Consider the following 20,459-nt stretch of genomic DNA (forward strand, 5'->3'; position numbering starts at 1 on the left):
CAGAGAGAGTGATGGATAATTCCTGTCATCCAGCCAGAGGGGGGCAAGGTTGCAGGTTAAGGTAATTTCAGGCCTTCTTAGGGATTTATTCATCTGTTCCTGTTTTCTCTTGGCCCATCGCTGTTCACTAATCAGATGACCTACTACTCTTTTGACAAGTTTTCATTCCTCTGGCCATGTGCACTGTTGACTCACACATTCAATGCTCACTATGCTTTACAGCCAGAGATCTAAGACTTCAAATACAAGTCTCCATCTCTGTGCCTGACTTCTTGAAAAATTAATCAGTTCAAACCCTTATTTCTTATTTAAAATAAGAAAAGGCATGAAGTATCAAGCTGATAACATAATATTAAGTGTGTTTGTAAGCTGTTAAAGAGACTCTGACGTTTAGATTCCTTAAAAAAAATGCGTAAGGGTTAATGGCTGGTTATTTCCACATATCAACACTGGAGATTTGCCAAAGTATCAATCATAATGGGAAATGAACAAAATAATTGACTTTTTTGCTTATTTATTTTCAATTTCCAGGCTGTAGTTGACCATTGAGAGATGATTCACTCAGGATATGTCCCACCAACCTTTCTTCGACTTGCTGTCTCATCACAGAAAAGAGGCTGTTTCTCCTATGTCACCAACGGGTAGATGTGTGTGTGTGTGTGTGCCTGTTTGTGTGTGTGTGTGTGCCTGTGTGTGCCTGTGTGTGTGCGTGTGCCTGTGTGTGTGTGCGTGTGTGCCTGTGTATGTGTGTGTGCCTGTGTGCGTGTGTGTACCTGTGTGTGTGTATATGCCTGTGTCTGTGTTTGTGTGTATGTGTGTGTGTGTGTGTGTGTGTGTGTGTGTGTGTGTGTGTGTGTGTGTGTGTGAGACGTGTGAGCAATGCAGTGGGCCTGGGCACTGGACGTTATCAAACATAGTGTATGTGAGTTCCTGAAACATGGTCATTGAGTGCGTGAGGCAACCTTACCTTGGTGACATGGAGTGCAGTGATTTGTTTATCTATGTGGTGATAGCACAGTGGCCTTGTGGGGATTGCTCTTATATATACAAGTCCTCTCAACTGCCTGCAGATAAAAGTCACCTCCTCTCTACAACGCGTCCAGCCTGTCATCCATTTCTTCAAAGAACATTTACAACTCAGCCAGATTTTGAATCTTAGTAATCTACTTGATTTTACAGATTTCCAATTCTTTCAAACCGCCTACAAACCTCTGAACGAGAAGATGCTGCCTGCAACCTTCAAGCTGTGTGCTGGCATCTCCTACCGCCACATGAGGAACATGACAGGTGAGTGAGGGAAACAGCACTGTTGCCCTGGCCTGGTTTTCTCTCTCAGAAAGCCGATTCTCGCCTGACGTGCTAAAGTGGCTGAATGAATAATCAAAGACAGAAAAAGATTAAAAGTTTTTCTTTACTTTTTACTTGTGATTTGCTTTCTTTTTGTGTACTTTATGTGAACGCAATAATTTAACAAGGTACTAATTGCAAGCTGTTTTTCTTTGTCTCCCAGGTTTAAGAAAAAATGCTATGGTAGCCCTTCATCATGAGCTGAACAGGCTGGCAGGTCCTGACACCAACACCTGGATGCGGCAAGTTCGCAGACAAAGCTCCTTTCTCAGTGAGTTGTTACAAATGGTTATATGAGCCAATGTAATAAAGACTTGATGTTGTGTGTTGTACTAGTAGGCTCTGTCATTCTACTAATACAGTGACATATTGAGGAAAGATATACTTAATCTGTGTTCTGTTCTAAGGTTCACAGTTTAAAGAGGAGCAGGGTTACAGCGATGAGGAGATGTCTTACATGAAGCAAGGTGAGGATGCACTGCAGAAGGCCCTCAGCATCCTTAGTGATCAGGACGGCTGGACCATTGAAACTGTAGCTGTGAGTACTAAAAGAGGACCCACAAAGAACTGTAGAATAATATCCAGTATTTCAAAAGTATGGCTGCATTTCATAATTTAAAATTCTGGTATGATTTTGAAAATAGTTTTGAATGTGACACAACTCTACAGGCAAATGGAGACAAAGTCTTGAGTAAGGTGCTGCCTGAAATTGGGAAAGTGTTTAAGCTGGAAGTGATGCTGGAGCAACATCCTGATAATCTTTACAAAGAGCTGGTGGGAAATATGGAGCAAATGGGGGAGTGGAACCCTAATGTCAAAGAGGTCAAGGTAAGAGAGTTGCAGCCCGATAGCTGATATATGAAAAAGGACCCCTCTAAATTCTTCTGCTTAGTATTCATTGTAAACAAGAGACATAAACGACTACAAGCATGTTTAAATTTCGTAATGGGATCCTACAGATTCTTCAAAAGATTGGCCAAGACACAATGGTTACCCACGAGGTATCTGCAGAGACCCCAGGTAAGGTGGTGGGGCCAAGAGACTTTGTTAGTGTTCGCTGCGCCAAACGTCGAGGCTCCACTTGCTTCCTGGCTGGAATGTCCACTCAGCACCCAAAAATGCCCGAGCAGAGAGGTGTAGTCAGGTGAGTTATCAGCAAAGCAAGTCACTTGTTTTACATGCAAGTTTATTGGGTAAATAAAGAGCAGTCAGACTTTGTGCAATTTATGGATGGATATGCTGTATTTTATTTTACATCATTATATGTTGTACATTGTTATATTTTTTAGAGCGGAGAATGGGCCAACGTGTATAGTTATGAGGCCCTGTGCTGAAGACCCAAATAAGACCAAGTTCACCTGGTTACTAAGTATAGATCTAAAGGTATATGACTGCCATGTTTTCATTTGTGTTTCCACTATAACCACAATGATATGCAAATTGTGTAAAATGAAAAAAGGCATCCAAGACTTGTGTTTCCCAAACTAACAGTGCCTCTGCCTTTGCTGTCTGCAGGGCTGGATCCCAAAGACGATCATAAACAAAGTGCTTTCTCAGACGCAGGTGGACTTTGCCAACCACCTTAGGCAAAGGATGGCCAATAATATTTCTATGGAGATGGCCCCTGCCTGCTGACACAAGCTGCCCCTTGAGTTTTGGCAAGGTGTGCTCAACAGGAGCAGAAGAGCGACCCCAGCTCATTAAAGAAATCACATAAATCTGCTTATAACTGCTGCAAAAATCAAAGTATTAAGGAGATCAGATTAAGATAACACTTTTCTGAGATCTTAGGAAAACCTGAGTTAAAATGTTTTCAATGTGAAATGTGTTATTTTTCCTCATCTATATTAATACAAATTTTTGCCATGAGGTTTTATATTACTGACACGAATCTTACACACTGTGTATCATGATTGCTTCTGACATATTCGTCCACATTACTCAACTTCAGCTTGACGCACATTAAACCTGTGTAAGTAGTAAAACATCAATCAAACAATACATTGTTAGCTTCTGATAAAAGCCCTGTTTTTTTGAGAAATTGCACTTTTATTTCAATGTATTATTTATTGAAGTTTGAGCAGATACAATGACTGCCAAATAAATAAACTATTTCAATGAATTTTATGTTTAGTTGTTGTTGTTGTTGTTTGAGCTTTTACTATAGCTCTTTTCTCCAGGAAAGAGTAAACTTCATCCAAGCTCATAAAACATTTCAATGGTTGTGTTTAACTAAAAACAAACAAGACTAAAACACAGTGTGCACATACACATGAATAGGAGCAAAAAAAAATAATTAGATAAAGGAAGAAGAATTTCTGGCCCCATATGAAAAAATACACAAGCAAAACATTAAACTGAACAACAAACCTAAACCAAATGGCAAAAGCACAATTATTCAACTAAAGGTTCTTTCTTACAATACAAAAAACACAGTTGGTAAAAAATGTCCTCATGTTTCATAAGGGAATTCACGCAGACATTTTGCCAGAAAGAGCAGGTGTTTGGCCATTAAGATGTGTTAGGAGCCCAGCAGCAGTGTGAGCCAGCAGCACATTCCCAGAGATCAAGTTAATGGTGGATTTCATCCCAGACAGGAAACCTGTCCTCTATTATTGCCAGTGGTGTAACATTTTTCCTATTTTGTTTAGTTTCAATTGATCCAAAAATGTTTTGTAACAGCCTATTTTCAGGGATGTAGTGCAGATCACAGGGGCTAACACAGGTCTCACTTAAAAGACATTCACAAGCTCTACTTTAAATGATGGCAAAACACCAAAGCCTGAGGGAAGTTTCCTTTCCTAACTTGTGAATTGTGGCAGTAGTTTTACACTTTTTAAACTAAAACGTTTTGAGAATTTAGACCTAAAACTAAGGCCCACTTTGGCTGAGCCTGTGTCAGTGTCCTTGTGCTGGCCTGTGTAATTCAAAACAAGCATTTTGTTTCCTTGAAAGACTGTTCCAGATGGTAATGATTGACATGTGCTTGAAATTTAAACACAAGCACATGTGAGGAGAATTCTAGCCACTAGGGAACATCTTGTTCCAATAATTGTGTAATAAAAAAAAGTGGAGAAATTCTGGGGTAGGAACAGGAAACTTATTCACAGCAGATAAGTTGTGTAAGAGAAAGAGAAAAAAAGCTATCTGGCATTCATGTTGGAGCCCTGGCACTGATGACAGCCTTGATTAAATCTTTTTCGTTTTTCACATTCAATATCCATCTGTGCGTCCTTGACTGAAATTCAACCGCAAACATCACCTTCTTTCTGTTAAGGAAAAATGTATGGAACAGCAATCACTATCAAAGCGGGTCACGATGGTCAAAAATAGTATATTTTCATTATTCTTATAAAGGCTATTGGTGATTTTGTGCCAAATGATTTTGACTGTAACCTGAGCAAATAAAAATATGAAGCTGTCCAAGGCTCTTTGCTCTATTTTTTGTGAGAGCGGGAGCAATGACGTAATGAAGCCAGCGTATGACAGGAAACCACAATTCCCAGGATGCATTTGAAATTACCGTGGCCACTCGACGGGGGAAGGGAAGCTGAGATTGGAGGGAGAAACAATCAGAATTAGAGGTACTTTTATAATGCTTCTCACTATATTACCGGTCATGCCGTTGCATGCTTTTTTGTTTTTTGTTTGCTGATTATTTACTAGATCTTAAAGAAAAAAGCAAATATATATGTTTGTTGCTGTCGTGTTTTGGCACAGATTCCATTCCTGTTGTAATTCAATAGAGCTAAAGCTAACCCGTTTGGAAGCTGGCTTTTCTTCTGTTAGCTGGGTCTCAACTATTTAATTGCACTTGATATTCATGACATGAAGTGTTTAGCTGTGTGCTGCATATTTTTGACTGGCCTACTCGGGATATATGCATGTTGTGCAATTTCGGTTTAAGATAAAGCTGTAATGTTAGCTGCGTGTTTGTGCCTGCGGGGTAGCTAGCTGACATATTGCTAGCTTGTTGGTTGCTACCTAGCTGACGTTAGGATGCTGCTGTAGCTGTCAAAGCGGCGATATTGTGTAGTAACTGATGTTTGACAAATACGAACTAATTCGATAGATTTGGTGAGTTTATCACAGCAGTCTTCTTATACGCGGACAATTTGATTTAATCACTCGTCTTTCAAGTTTCAGACATTTTAATCTTTTTCATTTATTTTTTTGGCGGAGATTCTTAGGCAAAGACTAACCAGAGTAGCACTAACGTTACCACTGTGTAAAAGTATTTAACAATTACTGCATTACAATTAAATGACGTGCATTGGAAATATTTTTATTTAGTTAGTGGTAATTAACGCGAATGTTACGTTTTGTTGTTGGAGCTAATGATCACTAAATTTTAATCTAGTTGATTACATTAGATTAAAGTTCACAGTCTTTTAACATTGTCTAGGCTTATGCCAAATCTTAATTGGCGAGGTAAATGTGATGGAGTAAAAAGTAATTTTCGAGCAGTATGGCTCAAATAAGTGGAGTACTTAAATTTGGGTTAGTCTGGCAAAAAATATTGTAGAAAATTAGCAATATGAGGGACAACATTTCAGCTAAAAAAATATATATGTATCTATATATACATATCATTGAAGTTTTTTGTTTGTGTGTTACAAATGGATAAATGTTCATTAAACATTTGTTCTACTTTTCAGATATTGTGTAAAGGCCCTCCACCTCAGGATTCCAGCCATACAAGAACTTTACCCATGACCCATATCTCACTGGACATCTGCAGTTCTTACTTTGGACATGTGTAGTTTGATGTTAGGCTGAAGACATAACACAGCTTAAAGTGCAAGTAAATTAAACAGCAGCTGTATTTGTCGTGCGGGCCAAACTAATGAACTGTCTCAGACACCGAGAGCTCAGCTCTGAAAAGCAATGTCATCCTCCAGTTTGTCTGTACCTCTAATGGGGCTAAGGTGTGAGTCCACTGGTCATGGAGATCTGTGGAGAAGAGGAAGGATGCAGGTTTCTGGTAAACTTGCGTATTGATGACTAGCCAATTCCTTAAGTCAGCTCCTGTAGATGAATACCTGCACATTGTTTGCTCAGTCTTTGGAGTAGCTTCTTAAATCAGGCTGCCATCGAAAGCCAAACAGCCATCGCTGATGCACTGATATGGAGAATGATGATGTGCACGATGTGGATTTCTGTCACCTGTGACAGTTTTGTGTAATCATACTCGTGACTCTAGATGTTGAGTTATCTCTGTATGTAAGCATACATGACAATAGCATAGATACTTTCAGTCACTACAGATGTGCACTACAGAAACCATGGTGGTACTCTCATCAGGTCCTCAGCCCATCTCAGTGTATGACTTCAGAAGCCTTTAGAGGCCAGGATCAGGAACACATTCGCCAGCCAACATACTCATATGCAATGGAAGAGGACATTGATGTCATATCCTACGCTGAGGTAATTACCTGTGCTCTTAAAGATTTTAAACATTTAATGCTGCTTCAGTGTATTTTTTTTTTTTGTTTTTTTTAGTTTAAAGCAAAATGATCATTAAAACTGAAAGCAACGACATCCAGAAAATGGAAGTAGGTGCCATATTTGGCGCCACTGGTACCATATTTGTGAATTCACCCTCAGAGATAGATGTTCTTTTCCTATTTTTCACTTCTGTTGATCAAACAATCAAATGCTTATTTGTTTAAGCAGTTCTGTCACAAGTGCTTCGCTTAGGGTAAATTGTTTTATCTGTGTTTAGATATAACAGCTTGTCTGACCTGCCTGGCATGCTGCCATGGTGGCAGGTGACATTGCATTTTCCTGCATTATCCCAAGCTTGGTATTCTAACCATAACATTACTTTTTGCTCCATGCCCTCTATTATTGGATATTGGTGCTTTTGTTGGATGAGTATATCCACTGCCTAGCTTGATACACCATAACATGGTGGAAAAGTCTTCCTTAAAGGAAATTCACCCTTAAATAACTCAATCCTACTGCCTAAATTTACCAGTACTAGAAGGGTGCACCTTCTGAGACATTTGAGATTAAATGGGCATCATCTTATTAGTCTTTTTATTAGATTTCAGAGAGGCTGTTATTTAAACAAATCTGAAAAAAGGAATACAGTGATAATGAATGACTTGTTATAAAGATGCACTGTTTTACATTATGTACATGTCTGAGACATATTTTCTGTGTTGCAACTCTGCTGGTAGGCCCTGAATGGTTTGTCCTATGAATGTAAACCATTAGAGGAGATCACCAATGGACACTCCAACCATAAGCCTGTGAGTTTAGCCTAAATCATTATTCCAGTTGTAATTTGCTTTTCCTTGAACATCTTCAGAATTCTTTTTTTTCACAGCTCATGAATGGACTCATTATTAGTCATAATGTTAAAGACCACACCAATGGCAGTGCACCACTCAGATCCCTGCCGGTAATTAAATTTCATTCTTGGTATCTCACTATAAAAAAACATGGCCCTCATTTCATATAAAATACTCCATTATTTATTTATTATCTAGATTTTAGCACTGAAGCAGAATGGTCTTCTGCAAAGCCTGGCAGCTGGAGGGGACCAGCCTAACCCTACAGGTAACAAACACATAGTGTAACGCAACCACTCTTTTATTTATTTTTTTCCTCACATGCTTTTCCCGCAGGAATTTGTGACTATGCTAGATACCAACCATGTGTTGCTAGTGAAATGTCCCTCGGGTATGAAGGTTGCCTACTTAGAGGAAGTATATGGTCTCAGTGGCTCTGTAAAAGATGGAGGTCTATGAAACAGGTATGATTCATGGGAGCTGAGCACGAGTTTCCCCATGCAGACCTGCAGATGCCTTGTGACTTTTGAAATTGAATCATGTGCTCGTTCCTTGTGATTAGCTCAAACCATTGACCGAACCACTTCCTTTTCTACTTCCTTTCAGCACTACTGATAAGATAGCCAGTGTCTTTATAAAGAGGAAAACAAGATGAATACAAGGAGAACTCAATGCATGTGCAGTACAAGTTTACATACTGAAACTGTAAAGTTTTGACAAAGGACCGTAAGGCTTAGCTTGGCCTGCTTTCTTCTATATAGAAACTTTGTGTATGTTGCTGTAAAGTGATCTCAATGCCATCTATAATGTCAGAGGACAACACTGGGACAAGAGGTACCAATATGAAAACTGTGATTATTCTAGATAGCACACGCCCACAGGAAGCATGTTGCAGTCCTTAGACTGCTGCTGCCGTTGAAAAGTGTTTATGTGGAAAGTGTGTGAAAAAAGTAAATAAGTTTGTTTATTTACCTCCACTTTATGATGCTCTTTACAGAGGAAAATGTGGAGTTGGAAAAGGCGAGACAGGAGTGGGAGGCTCTGGAGCATATGCAGCCAGGTCGGACACATTTAGCTGTTTTACCTGTTACAAAAATTACAAAGATTTGTTTTTCTAAACATTAACTTTTTATGTAATACCCCCAGCTCTCAATGAGGATTTGATCCCAACCCCACTCATCTCTTTTAATGAAGCCCTGCAGTACTTCCAGACTACGGACCTTGGGGACTTTCTAGTAAGAAACACTGCATACCCAAAAAAAGCTGTGTTCAAAATAATGGCTATGTCTGCAATTATACCAGCCAATGTGGTCTGTGAGAACAAATAAATAATTTTAAATGCAAAAGCTGGAATCTAAAATTATCTCTAGTATATTGGCAGATATACTATATATTGTAAACTAAGCTTTTCCACAGCATTGAAGTTGGAAGAAGTGTTTTCTTACCTGTAAAGGAAGACACCAAAAACAGCAAATTAACAGCAAATCAGAAATTTAAAGGCTTATTTCAAATAAAAACCTATTTAAGTGGTGTTGTATATTTGCCACCATCCCTATCTGTAGAAGAACATTCAGCCAACCATTCGCAGGACAGGTCTGGCCGCTATCACACATTTCCTCTTTGGACCTCCACGACTGCACAGAGAACTCCTGGAAGAGAGGGATCTGGTCTTTGCCATTGCTCAGTGTGAGTGTGTGTGTGTGTGTGTGTGTGTTGGTGATCATCCTGCCAGCTGTAAAACTTGTTTTTGTTTTTAATAAACCACTGATCCTTACTTTTATTCATGAATGTTTTTTCTATAGGCCCCGTGGACAACAGCCAAACAGTTCACATGCGTGTCCTCCAGACCATTTATAAGAGGCTAATTGGCAGCAAGCTGGACTGTCCTCGCTATGGGCCACACTGGGAAAATATTGGCTTTCAGGGTAAGGGGCCTATACACTCAAAATACATGATACCAATTTTGATACCACAGAAAACATTACAAACCATTCTAATGAATGTATTTCACTAGGAACTTTTCTATTTTGTTTCAGCAGCAATAGTTGGATAGAGCCTTCTAGTAATAAAAGTACCAAAATGGTACTGAAAACAAAATGGTGTCAAAGAATATCAGTCTTTTTTATTATGCTATAGGATGCAATTTTTTAGCTTTTTGTGCGTGCTTGTGTACTTTATACCTGCTTGTCTTGTTTAACATTCTCTTCCTCATGCTGATGCAGTCGAAAAGACAATTAGGAGATCTCAATTATGAGATATAAAGTTATGGCTTTAAGAAAACCACAGGTGCTGCAGCAAACACACACACACACACGAACAAGCACCACTTTGGTGTAGATGTTGAGAGGCTGAAAGCATGTTGGTAGCATACTAACTAATATTTTAAACAGCACCCAGTTCACGTTATGAACTATGTTTTTGTTAGAATAAATAAACAAACTAACATTAGCGTCTATCAATATTTGCAGCTGTCACAATTCATAAACGATAACTTTAACTTTCAATTTTGATTACATATTTATAGAAAATTAACAACTAACACACCATCGATCACACTTGATCTGGATGTTTGAGACGCTTTGCTAAGTTTGAGATGTTTCCCTCTTTTATTTTGAGACACCTGGGTGTAGTGGCTTTTAATTGCTGATAACCAATTTTGAAGGCAAAATATTTTCGTACATAACTTTTGCCTGTTTTTTTTTTTTCTCTCGAGTTGCAGTGGACATCTTGCTCCTCCTGCTGACAAAAGCATTTCCCATGTTGCAGCATTACCTTTCTTCTTGTCTTTGTCTACACAATACAATTACAGAAATGTATAATCAATTTCATACAGAGGTATCTTTTTGCAACATCCGTACACTCTTCTACAGTGCTTTGGGTCCGTGGATGTTTAAATTAAATTTTTCTTGCTAGTGTCTGCTCTTTCTTTCAGAATATACAGTATAATAATTCTGTGTCCAGAATTATTGCTACTGTTTATCCCAAGGAAAAAATCTCTTTGTCTTATTACAATATCTTTGGGTTAGTTAGGTTTTTTTTGTACTGCAGGTACAGACCCATCTACTGACCTTCGTGGCACTGGTTTCCTTGGACTGATGCATACTCTGTACTTTGTAATGGACCCAGAGACTCTGCCATTGGCTAAAGACATCTACAGGTTATCACAACATGCGACACAGGTACCGCATGGCGGGAGAAACCATTGTAAGATAAGTGTGTGCATGCATGTATATTACTTACTGGAATTTATTATTTAATGTTTATGTTTATTGTGAACAACTTGTTCCCTAATGTCATAAAAAGTAGTTTCTGACACTTTAACACTTCCTACTCTCAGTGCTCTGTTTTGTAGCTGAGCTTTGCTCTTCCTGCAGAGGCAACTACAGCAAAAAAGAGACTTTTGCCTTTAGGACGAGCATAGATAAAATTGGCTACAAGACAGGCTTATGCTTTTGTAGTATAGTATGTTTTGTAAGTATAAGTTTTGGACCTAAGTTCAATTATTTTCTCTGATTTAGAACTTTCCATTTAGTGTGATGTCAATCAACATGACCCGCATTGCTCTGCAAGTACTCAGAGAGGAAGCTTTGTCCAAGTGAGTCCTTTTTTTATTTGATTTGATTTATTATTTTGTTTGTTATACCTCATCATTTGAAGTTTATGTAGTGTTTCCCCTATATGCATATGCATACTACTGTCTGCTCACAATGAACAGCCTTCTGAACCACTGAACTGAGGTCCTCAGCCCAGGTTAAAGGCATGTAGATACTCGGGTCTAAGAACTCTGAGTTTACCCAAATTTGACACCCCTTAATGTTTCAGTGGAAATATGACCTCTATTGTAAATGGTGAACTTAACATTGTGGAAGACTGTAGGATGTACTGCTAGAAAGCAATAAGAAAGCACGCTAGAGACTTATTTGTAAAGTTTAAATTAATGAATTAGGGCTCAAGCACCAGTAGTATAAGTACTAGCAGCAGGAGAGCTAGGCTGCGGGAGAGGGGACGAGGAGGAGGTGGAGGAGAACCTGAGAAGGTGAAGCCAAGTAACAAGCTTTGCTTCCTCTAAGTAGCTGTCACCTTTTAATAGTTAATAAACATACATTTCAAAAAACATCGGTGAACCAGAATAATTTTTCCACTACATTTATAGTAGTACAAACCCAACTCCAAAAATGTTGGGAGGATGTGTAAACTAAATAAAAACAGAGTGCAATGATTTGTAAATTTCATCAACCCATATTTTATTCACAATAGAACATAAACAATATATCTTAGATGTTGAAACTGAGAAATTTTACAATTTTTGTGGAAGATATTAGCTTATTTTGAATTCGATGGCATCAACGCATCTCAAAAAAGTTTTAATGCACCCCCATACCATCAGAGATCCAGGCTTTTGATCCATCTGCTGATAACAAGCTGGATGATCCCACTTCTCTTTAGTCCACAGCACATGATGTCCAAAAAAAATTCAAATTTATATTCATCTGACCACATAACAGTTTTCTATTTTTGCCTCCAGCCATTTTAAATGAGGTTTGGCCCAGAGAACATGACAGCATTTCTGGATTCGATTCACATATGGCTTCTTCTTTGCATGATACAGCTTTAACTGACATTTGTGGTTTGCATAGCAAACTGTGTTCAGACAGTAATTTCTGGAAGTGTTCCTGAGCCTATGCAGTGATGTCCAGTAGTGAAACAGGCCTGTTTTTAATGCAGGGTCGAAGTTAAGATGAATCCAGATTTGAGTTTTGGCCTTGTCCCTTGTGCACATTACTCCTGATTCTCTGAATCTTTTGGTGATATTATATACTGTAGATGGTGGGATCTTCAAAGTCTTCACAATTTTACGTTTAAAAACGTTTTTCTGAAATTGTTCCACAGTTTTTGCTGCAGTTTGTTGCAGATTGGTGAACTTCTGCCTTTTTACATCTTTACATTTGAGAGTCTCTGTCTCTCTGAAATGTTCCTTTTTATACCCAGTTATGTTACTGACCTTTTGCCAGTATCCTAATTAGTTGTCAAATGCATTTTCTTTTTTTTTCTTTTTTTGCAGCAATTACTTTTGCCTTTAGCCTTTTGTTGCCCCTCTTCCATCTTTTTTGAGATGTTGCTGCCATTAAATTCAAAATGAGCTGATATTTTTCAATGGTAAAAAAAATGGTAAAATATCTCGGTTTCTACATCTGATATGTTGTTAATGTTCTCATGTGAATAAAATATGGGTTAATGAGATTTGGAAATCATTGCATTCTGTTTTTGTTTACATTTAAGACATCCTCCGAACTTTTTTGGTATTTGAGTTGTAGAACCACTAAATTAAAACAACTTGCCAGTGTGTGTTAACATGTCCCTCGTGTTAGGCTGTGCCCAGGTCTAAATGGTGGGGGTGTTTTTATGTTGCTCTATACACTCTTGAAGAAGTCCCTGGGGACAACATTGTTGTGTGGGAATTTGCTGTCTATTTGTCACACCTACACTTTGTCTCTATTCATACCAGGGAGTGCAATCGTCGTCAGCAAGTGGTCGGTGTGCTGAATGAGTTCTACGTTGCCACGTATCTGCATTTGTACCAACTGTGGAAGACCGAACAGAAGACTATCGCTGACTCTGGCTTTGTCCTAAAAGGTAAAGATATTAGTTATTGTTTTCTACAAATAATAGTTGTGCAATCAACCATATTTATGCCTCATACATTTCAACTCCCCATTGGGTCAAACTCTTATTCCATGTCATATCTCCGTTAAGTATAAAGCTACTGCCAGCAGCCAGTTATTTTAGCTTAAACAGAAAAATGTCTGGTTATTTGTTTATGCCACACCCCGTACATGGATGAAAGCATATTTATTTCCTATGTAGGTTAATGATAAACTGGTATTCTGACTCATTCTTAAGGTAACAAAATCTGCCTAGAAGATAACAATAAAGTAAAGTTTAAAGTTGACCATCCAACCAAGCGTGTACTGTGGTGAACACAGTACAAGAGTACTTACAACCGTGAGTACCCTTGGTGCTAAACTAACTTGCTACTGCCTTTAGCTTTATATTTATTAGACATAAATGCAAGTAATCTCAGTCTTCACATGTATCCCCAAGAAAGCAAATAAGTTTTTCAAAATATTAATTTTTTCCTTTGTCATGAAACTAACCCTTCAGAGGTGGAGCTTTTTGCCAAAAAGAACCCCAAGCAGATGCTGCGCCGACTAGAGATCTTCCTGAAAGAGAGGCAAGCAGGTGGAATCCCCCGTGGAATGTCGTTAGACCCTCAGGGTCAACAGTCCTCTCCCACTCTGGGGGAGCGAGCTGCCAGAGCTGGGGGAGGACAGGGAAGCAAGGGAAAGGAGATGCACTTCACAAGAGTGTGTGATCTACCGCCAGATATGGAGGGGGAGGCAAGGCTCATCTAAGCTACACTCTGTGTGTATGTGTGTGCAAACAATCCTGTTTGTGAGTATATGGATTAGTGTATGTGTGAGTGGCTTATTCAGAGAGCTAGAAGAACCCCTCCAGACCCTGATCTAGGACCTGCTATCTGAACCTATTCAAACACTTCCACTCCTTCCACTGATGCTGGGGTGCTGCACTTTGATCTGATTAAGCTTGGGGGGGGGGGGGGGGTGTTAAGAATTATTGTTATATTGCTTTTTTTATTTTAATTTTTTTATGTTTTTAAACAGCCATCATAGAACATTTAAACAAAGAGCTGAAACAGGTCATAAACACAAGATGTCACCAAACAACGGGGAAGTTAATGTTTGCACTTTTGAGTGAATTTAGTAGCCAAATATATAGCTGCCAAATTCTTAGCATTAACCTGCACCTGCTTACGAATCTAAAATGTAACTGTATGTTCCAATAATTTCTCAGTCAAGGTATGTTAGCATCGCAGAGGCCAGGGCCCGCCATAGAGTGGCTTTTTGGAAAGCTTGGCGATCTGTCCAACTCCAAGATAATGCTCACACACACAAGCATACTAGCAGTTCATAGTGCAACAGAAGGGCATATTGTTAAACCCTCTGTTAATTTTACAGTGATGGAAAAATGAACCAATTTAAAGCCTGGCTAATGTGCAAACAAGTAGATTTTCCCTCAGATTTTCCCTTTAGAGTGCAATGGCAGAGAAACTCTTTAGATAGAATTATTTCAGGAGCTGTACTTACTAGTCGACACTGTTCACATATCTTCAGTAGACTGAATGCAGCTTGCTTCAAAGGCCTAACCATGTTGCATTGTTGAATAGTGTAAATAAAGTATAGCACACATAAAAAGTACAAGAATGAATGCCGTGTCCAGATTTGTGGAGTTATAGGAAGTTGTCACGTTTGTTTTCAGGAGTGTCATTGATAGTCCAGAACTCCCGTTTGATATTTGGGATTATATTTTAAATAAAGTCCTTTATTTAGTGACAGCTGTCATAATTTTACAGCTGTGTATAAAAGCACTTCAGAATTTTGGTTTTAAACTGATGAGAGAGTGACCATAAGAACATTTTTAAAAAAAACATTGATCCAGAACATTTGAAAGTCTTCTGCCATTTCTTTTTTTATGATTAAAGTTAGGGAGACACTTCATAACAGAGTGTGTGTGCTTGGCTTGACCCCGGGTAAAGTAAAGGTCTGGTTTGGGCTTTCTCTACATTCCGTTATAAAGCATGTGATAGTAATTTTATTGACCAGTTAAGTTATTTGCGTGTGTGTTGGGTTAATTAAATGATCTGAAAATGATGAAGGGTGCCTCTCCTAGTAGATGTATGGTACAGTATGCAATTCTAGCTATTACTCAATGATAATCAAACGATAGTGCTGTGTGGCGATAGATATCGTTCCTAACTTCAGGGTTTGTGTGCTTGTGCAAGAGCGTGAGTGTGTGTGTGTGTGTGTGTGGGGGGGGGGGGGTCTTATGACAGGAACTGACTACAGATGGGGTGCTTTCCTCTGCACACAATAAGCCAGCTTTACTAAGTACTTAATCCATCAAGCTGCAAAGATGGTACTTTAATCAGTTTAAAAATGGTACCTACAATAACATTTACAAAATGTATCCTACTAACAAAGAGGTTGGTTTGGTATTTTTTTGGTGTTTGTTTTTGTTTTTTTTAAAACAGATATTGGTTCTGGACACAGCTGGTTTCAGTGGCTCTGTGGCCTGGAATGGGTAGAGCTCCTCAGCAAAGCTGGTTCCTGCTTTGTGCTAATGTGAAACCGTCTCCCATCGTCGTAGTCTTAATCTGTAGCATGTTCAGGTAGCACTAGTACTGTAGCATCCTATAGCCTCCTCCTCTTCGTAAGGCTTGTTGATGTCATGTCTCAGTTACAGTCTGTAGTGTCAATGAGTGTGTAAACTGTTAATTCTATAGCACCTACATTTCATATTTTCATTAAAACATTCAGTAGACACACAATTTAGATGGCACGGTGTATGTTTTGGAGAGATTTGGAATCAACATGTTACTAAGCAACTGTAAAATTGGTGCCTACATCTGATGGAGCCATGTTTGGTAGAATGTTGGTTCGTTCTTCATTCCTTTTAGTTTTAATTATTTTTTTTTATCAGAGCCACCGTGCAGCAGCAAACGTCCTCCAATCATGTAACAGTAAACAGCTGATGTGAGTCCAAAAACATGCAGACCTAATGACACACCTGTATACAAAAGATGCACAGGCATGTTAATTTTCAGTGTCAATATTTTGTCAGATAATTGTTCTTTCCAATGTCCATTCACCACCATAGAACTTCACAAATGAGCTGGTGCAGTTTTACCAATTGTTTGCAAGTGTTCTGATTGATTGGGAAATTTTGCACTGTTGTAGATATTTGATAGTGTGTGTGTGTTTGTGTGTGCGTGTGTTTGTGACGTATGCAAGAGGAAACGGGCCATCTTCAATAGCCATATTCACTGTCGTCCACCTCATGAACCAGGCTTTGTAGAGTCAGATTCCCCTCCTCACTCGAAAATTTGCACCACACATATGCTCTCGCATTTAGTTTTATTAAAATTTAAACTGAGGAGCGGTACAGTGTATGTAAATCAGGAAGTTTGTATATAGAGAATTAATGATTGTAACTGTATGATTGTCTGTAGGGCATTATACTGAAACACATTGCTTACCTCAACACTAAAGACAAATCTCTTCTTTCTCTTTCCTGATGTTTGTGTGGCCTCTCAGCCAGACTATTATCTTTTTATGTTTACTTGTACCTAGGCCTTCTTACATACCAATTGGAAATGTTATATAATGTATATTCAACACCTGAAGCACTACATGATAGCAGACTAACACGTTTTCTATTTAAACCCACGTTTATAGACCCTATATAGGCCCACCCAATGCTCAAGAATTTTTTTAAAATCCATAATTGGCTAATGTTTAACAAATTGAAATAAGTTTGGTTTATTGTGGCTTCAGGGATAGTACAGTAAACATTTGCTCTGTCAGGAAGACACTCAGAAACAATCTCATCTTTACAGATAGTCCCAAACAGTGTATGATTGTAAAGATATAGGCTTGATTGCCGGTCACAATACTAAGTATGCTTTGACTTTGGTATTTTAGTATACAAACAAGGCCAGATTTATCCTCTCATATTACCCAAAGTTGTCTTTTTCAGCAGTTGTAATGGATCATATTCTTCTGTTTATCATCATTTGTAATCTCCTCAGTTGTGAAACCAGAACCAAGAGGAAAAAAAAACAAAAACGGGTTCTTGCTTCTTGCAGGATGTTGGATGCTCTTGGGAGTGGAGGTCCAAAGTTCTGCTTCATACAGCAGCAGCTCCGCAAATACAATCACTTCTCTCAATATCCTGCGCTTTATATGAAGGTGTTTTATTGTTGCTGTTGTCATGTCCTTAAAAGCATTTTATGACTGTACCTTGATTGTAGAAGCCCTATTTTATACTGAGAGTTATTTCAGAATACAGTATGTGCTGTTGTACATTAAATGTATTGAATGGAGAAAGCTAAATAAATGCTGTTTAAAACTTTTTTTTGTGAATTGACTGAATCCAAAGTTGAATTTCAGTTTAACCTAATAGGAAAAACTACCTTGTAATAGTGACTTTGAATGGTTAATGCCAGTTAAGGTTGATAAAGAGACAATAGAATGTCTCTTTGAATGAAACATTTTGTTGTCTTACTCCCACTTTTTTTTTTTTCAAAAATAACTTGAACCTAAGGTTTTTTTTATATATATATATATATATATATATATATATATATATATATATATATATATTTGCATTTACATTTTTGAGTATTCAGACATTGCTCAGTGCTACTAATTCATGTAGTTTGTGTAGTCCTTAGGGACTTTCTTTTCTGCAGCTTTTCCATAATTCAGCCACTAGAGTGCACACTATTAGATCCACATGTATTTTAGCACTGCACAATGCTCTCAAATAATTAGCAAACTCTAATCTCTATACATTTTTATTATTATGTATGCATTTGTCAGTTGTTTATCTTTCAAAGCAATATTAGTAACTTGTGAAAGCAAATCTAATCCTTATTTATTCTGTCATTTGGTTGTTTGTGTGAAGCTCATAAGTCTTGCAGCATCATAAGGGAAGAGCACCACTATTGGCAGGCTCTGTACACACTTCAAACTCTTTCACTTTTTCTTTTCTAGAGAAAACAAACTACTTAGCCACCAAGGAAGTATCATTGTGATACTGTTCCACTCCAGTACAATGTAGCAATATCAACAAGTGAGCAGAGAAAAGGGATTTTTATTGTGGTTCAATAAAGTTAGGATGCCTCCAAAGGAATCTTTGTGCTTCATGTTTCTACATCTGTGCTTAATCAGACTCATGGCTTTATTACTACGGTGCTGGATGACTAGCCTGTGGTGGATCTGCTGAATCACAGCATATTCACAATGGAAAAATATTTCAAAATCACAGTTTCATAAACAATATTTTCCTATTGTCACCACACTGTCTGCACTTGTATTAGAAGTATTTCATGTTCATGTTGGTTCAATGGAGAGCAAAATATAAATACACATTTTCAATTCTATCACTCAAGAGTCCTTAAAAGGGTTAATAATATATAGGATATCCCATTGGAGAGTTAGGACATCCGAGTGCCTGGGGAGCATGAAGAGAAGAGAGCGGGATGGAGTTTTATAAATCAGTTTCCATTTGTACCTAGTGAGCCTGCTGGATTACGGGATTTTTCTCTCACTATTACCCTCGCCTTCCCTCCCCCTGCTCTCTTCCTCTCTTTTTCTCCCTCACTCTCTGATGTCATTGTTTCCTGTCCAGTAGATGCTGACACTTAACTCAAGGCTGTGTGCACAGGCCCTAAACCTAATGCATATTGCTTTACACATGCTTACCTGTAGGAATTTACAGAGTAAGTAATATTGATGCCAGATTTCATTAAAACCTAAATCTGCTAAACTGTCCTGTCTGTGAGCTGCATAGATAGCTCCATCATAGTCACTGTCCATTTTCTCTTAGTAGCTATAATCTATGTTTTTTTTCATGGAACAGTCAACACAACTCCCTCTGATTTACTGTCTGAACAGTAAACACCATTTGACATGATAGGATGCGCCAAACAAACAAAAGGAACTGCTATATATCTACAATATATATTTCTAAGTAACATTTATTCATCCCAAACTATACAACATGTAAGTATTAGAAGTAAAAGTACTTATTATGTAAACAGTGTTACCATATAACTGTGTTGTCAGTGTGAAATGTTAATACTACTATTTATTATTAAGTAAAGAACAATGTTGAACTATTTTACAGCTATGACCGACTGTATTATTTCATGTTTAGATGAGTACATTTATGAAATGTGTTGATTATAAATTAAACTGCTAGACATCAAATAACATCTTATAAAATAAGCAGTAATATACAACTTGCACTTTAATGTATCCTTAAAATTAGGAGACATGTTTGTGCATTGAATACTTTGACTTTTGCGCGGTTTTAAATTGCATTGTTACTTCTCCTTTTAAAAATGAAAAGTTCATAAGCAATAAAACACACTGTTGTTCAAATCCATACATTTAGATCAGAAATATGATGACTAATGTTGCTGTTTAACTGTCAGTTTTTGTGACTCTTCTCTTGTGCTTTTACAAAAAGTCATCGCTATAGAAACGACCTAATTTGCCATTCTTCTGATGCATCTTCTGTGAGTCTTATGACTTGTTTTCCATGCTTTGATTTGGTTTTAACATACGGAGGTTACCTACAGTAACAGTACAGATCTTGAAATAGAAAAAATCCAGCTAGCTTTCCTGTGTGTGTTTGTATTCTTGCCAGCTGAAAAGGACTCTGCATGACCTTACTGTAGTTTGAATAATCTGCTGCATTCTTCACAGCTGCAGTCATATCCCCAGAGATACGATTGCATCTTCCAAGATTCAAATCCTCCATAGTCTATTTTCCTACTTGCCTAAAAATCTTAGATAGGATAACCTGAATTATTTCGGGGGGTGTCTGTGTGTGTGTGCTCTCCTCCATGGCCCCTTGCCTACCATAAGGTTTTCTCCAGAAGAGAGAAAGTGAGCTCGGCAACAACCTGAGGAAAGAATGACTGAACGCCACAGAGTCCAGACAAGAAAGACTTATTTCTAACCAAGTCTTTACTAAAAGAATTTATGTACTACTCCTGCCTGTTTTCATTTTCCTTGAATTCCTCTCTCTGATGATTAGTGGTGTTTGGTTTACTTAACTCACACAGAAAATCCCTGTCCTCCCCCATTTGCCCCTTTCTCTTCCTCCTCCACTTGTGGAATTCATTTGTCCTATCAGTCCTCACTCCTTCTGTTCTGCTCTGTG

At 38.2% G+C, this 20,459-nt stretch overlaps 2 protein-coding genes across 5 annotated transcripts; both read left to right on the forward strand.

Annotated features, from left to right (window-relative positions):
* Positions 1-1,063: 1,063 nt before the first annotated feature.
* Positions 1,064-3,474, forward strand: star (steroidogenic acute regulatory protein). The gene is made up of 7 exons (XM_067520191.1): positions 1,064-1,287; positions 1,511-1,618; positions 1,755-1,885; positions 2,017-2,175; positions 2,307-2,491; positions 2,637-2,730; positions 2,863-3,474. Exons 1-7 carry the CDS (start codon positions 1,224-1,226, stop codon positions 2,980-2,982), a joined length of 861 nt encoding a protein of 286 aa, XP_067376292.1. The 5' UTR covers positions 1,064-1,223; the 3' UTR covers positions 2,983-3,474.
* Positions 3,475-4,797: 1,323 nt separating this feature from the next.
* On the forward strand, positions 4,798-17,350 carry elmod3 (ELMO/CED-12 domain containing 3). Of its 4 annotated transcripts, none has more exons than XM_067520195.1 (14): positions 4,798-4,931; positions 6,006-6,331; positions 6,652-6,774; positions 7,533-7,604; positions 7,682-7,756; positions 7,845-7,914; positions 8,644-8,706; positions 8,793-8,881; positions 9,209-9,332; positions 9,449-9,571; positions 10,677-10,825; positions 11,165-11,241; positions 13,153-13,280; positions 13,809-17,350. In XM_067520195.1, the coding sequence occupies exons 2-14, from the start codon at positions 6,293-6,295 to the stop codon at positions 14,057-14,059; spliced, it is 1,383 nt and encodes a 460-aa protein (XP_067376296.1). In that variant the 5' UTR covers positions 4,798-4,931; positions 6,006-6,292; the 3' UTR covers positions 14,060-17,350. The 4 variants fall into 4 exon arrangements, with proteins under 4 accessions (XP_067376296.1, XP_067376298.1, XP_067376299.1 ...); XM_067520197.1 differs by having other exon boundaries at positions 10,695-10,825; XM_067520198.1 differs by lacking the exon at positions 13,809-17,350 and adding an exon at positions 13,548-13,786.
* Positions 17,351-20,459: the final 3,109 nt, after the last annotated feature.

This window comes from Channa argus, chromosome 11, assembly GCF_033026475.1.
Source record: "Channa argus isolate prfri chromosome 11, Channa argus male v1.0, whole genome shotgun sequence".
NCBI classification, from domain to species: domain Eukaryota; kingdom Metazoa; phylum Chordata; class Actinopteri; order Anabantiformes; family Channidae; genus Channa; species Channa argus.

Bases quoted from the DNA above. Each gene is read 5' to 3' on its own strand.
- elmod3 (XM_067520195.1), top strand. From the start codon at position 6,293: ATGGAGATCTGTGGAGAAGAGGAAGGATGCAGGTTTCTG. The intron at 11,242-13,152 runs GTGAGTCCTTTT...TATTCATACCAG, and splicing joins AGAGAGGAAGCTTTGTCCAA to GGAGTGCAATCGTCGTCAGC. The intron at 13,281-13,808 runs GTAAAGATATTA...CTAACCCTTCAG, and splicing joins CTCTGGCTTTGTCCTAAAAG to AGGTGGAGCTTTTTGCCAAA.
- star (XM_067520191.1), top strand. From the start codon at position 1,224: ATGCTGCCTGCAACCTTCAAGCTGTGTGCTGGCATCTCCTACCGCCAC. The intron at 1,886-2,016 runs GTGAGTACTAAA...ACAACTCTACAG, and splicing joins GGACCATTGAAACTGTAGCT to GCAAATGGAGACAAAGTCTT. The intron at 2,731-2,862 runs GTATATGACTGC...TGCTGTCTGCAG, and splicing joins TACTAAGTATAGATCTAAAG to GGCTGGATCCCAAAGACGAT.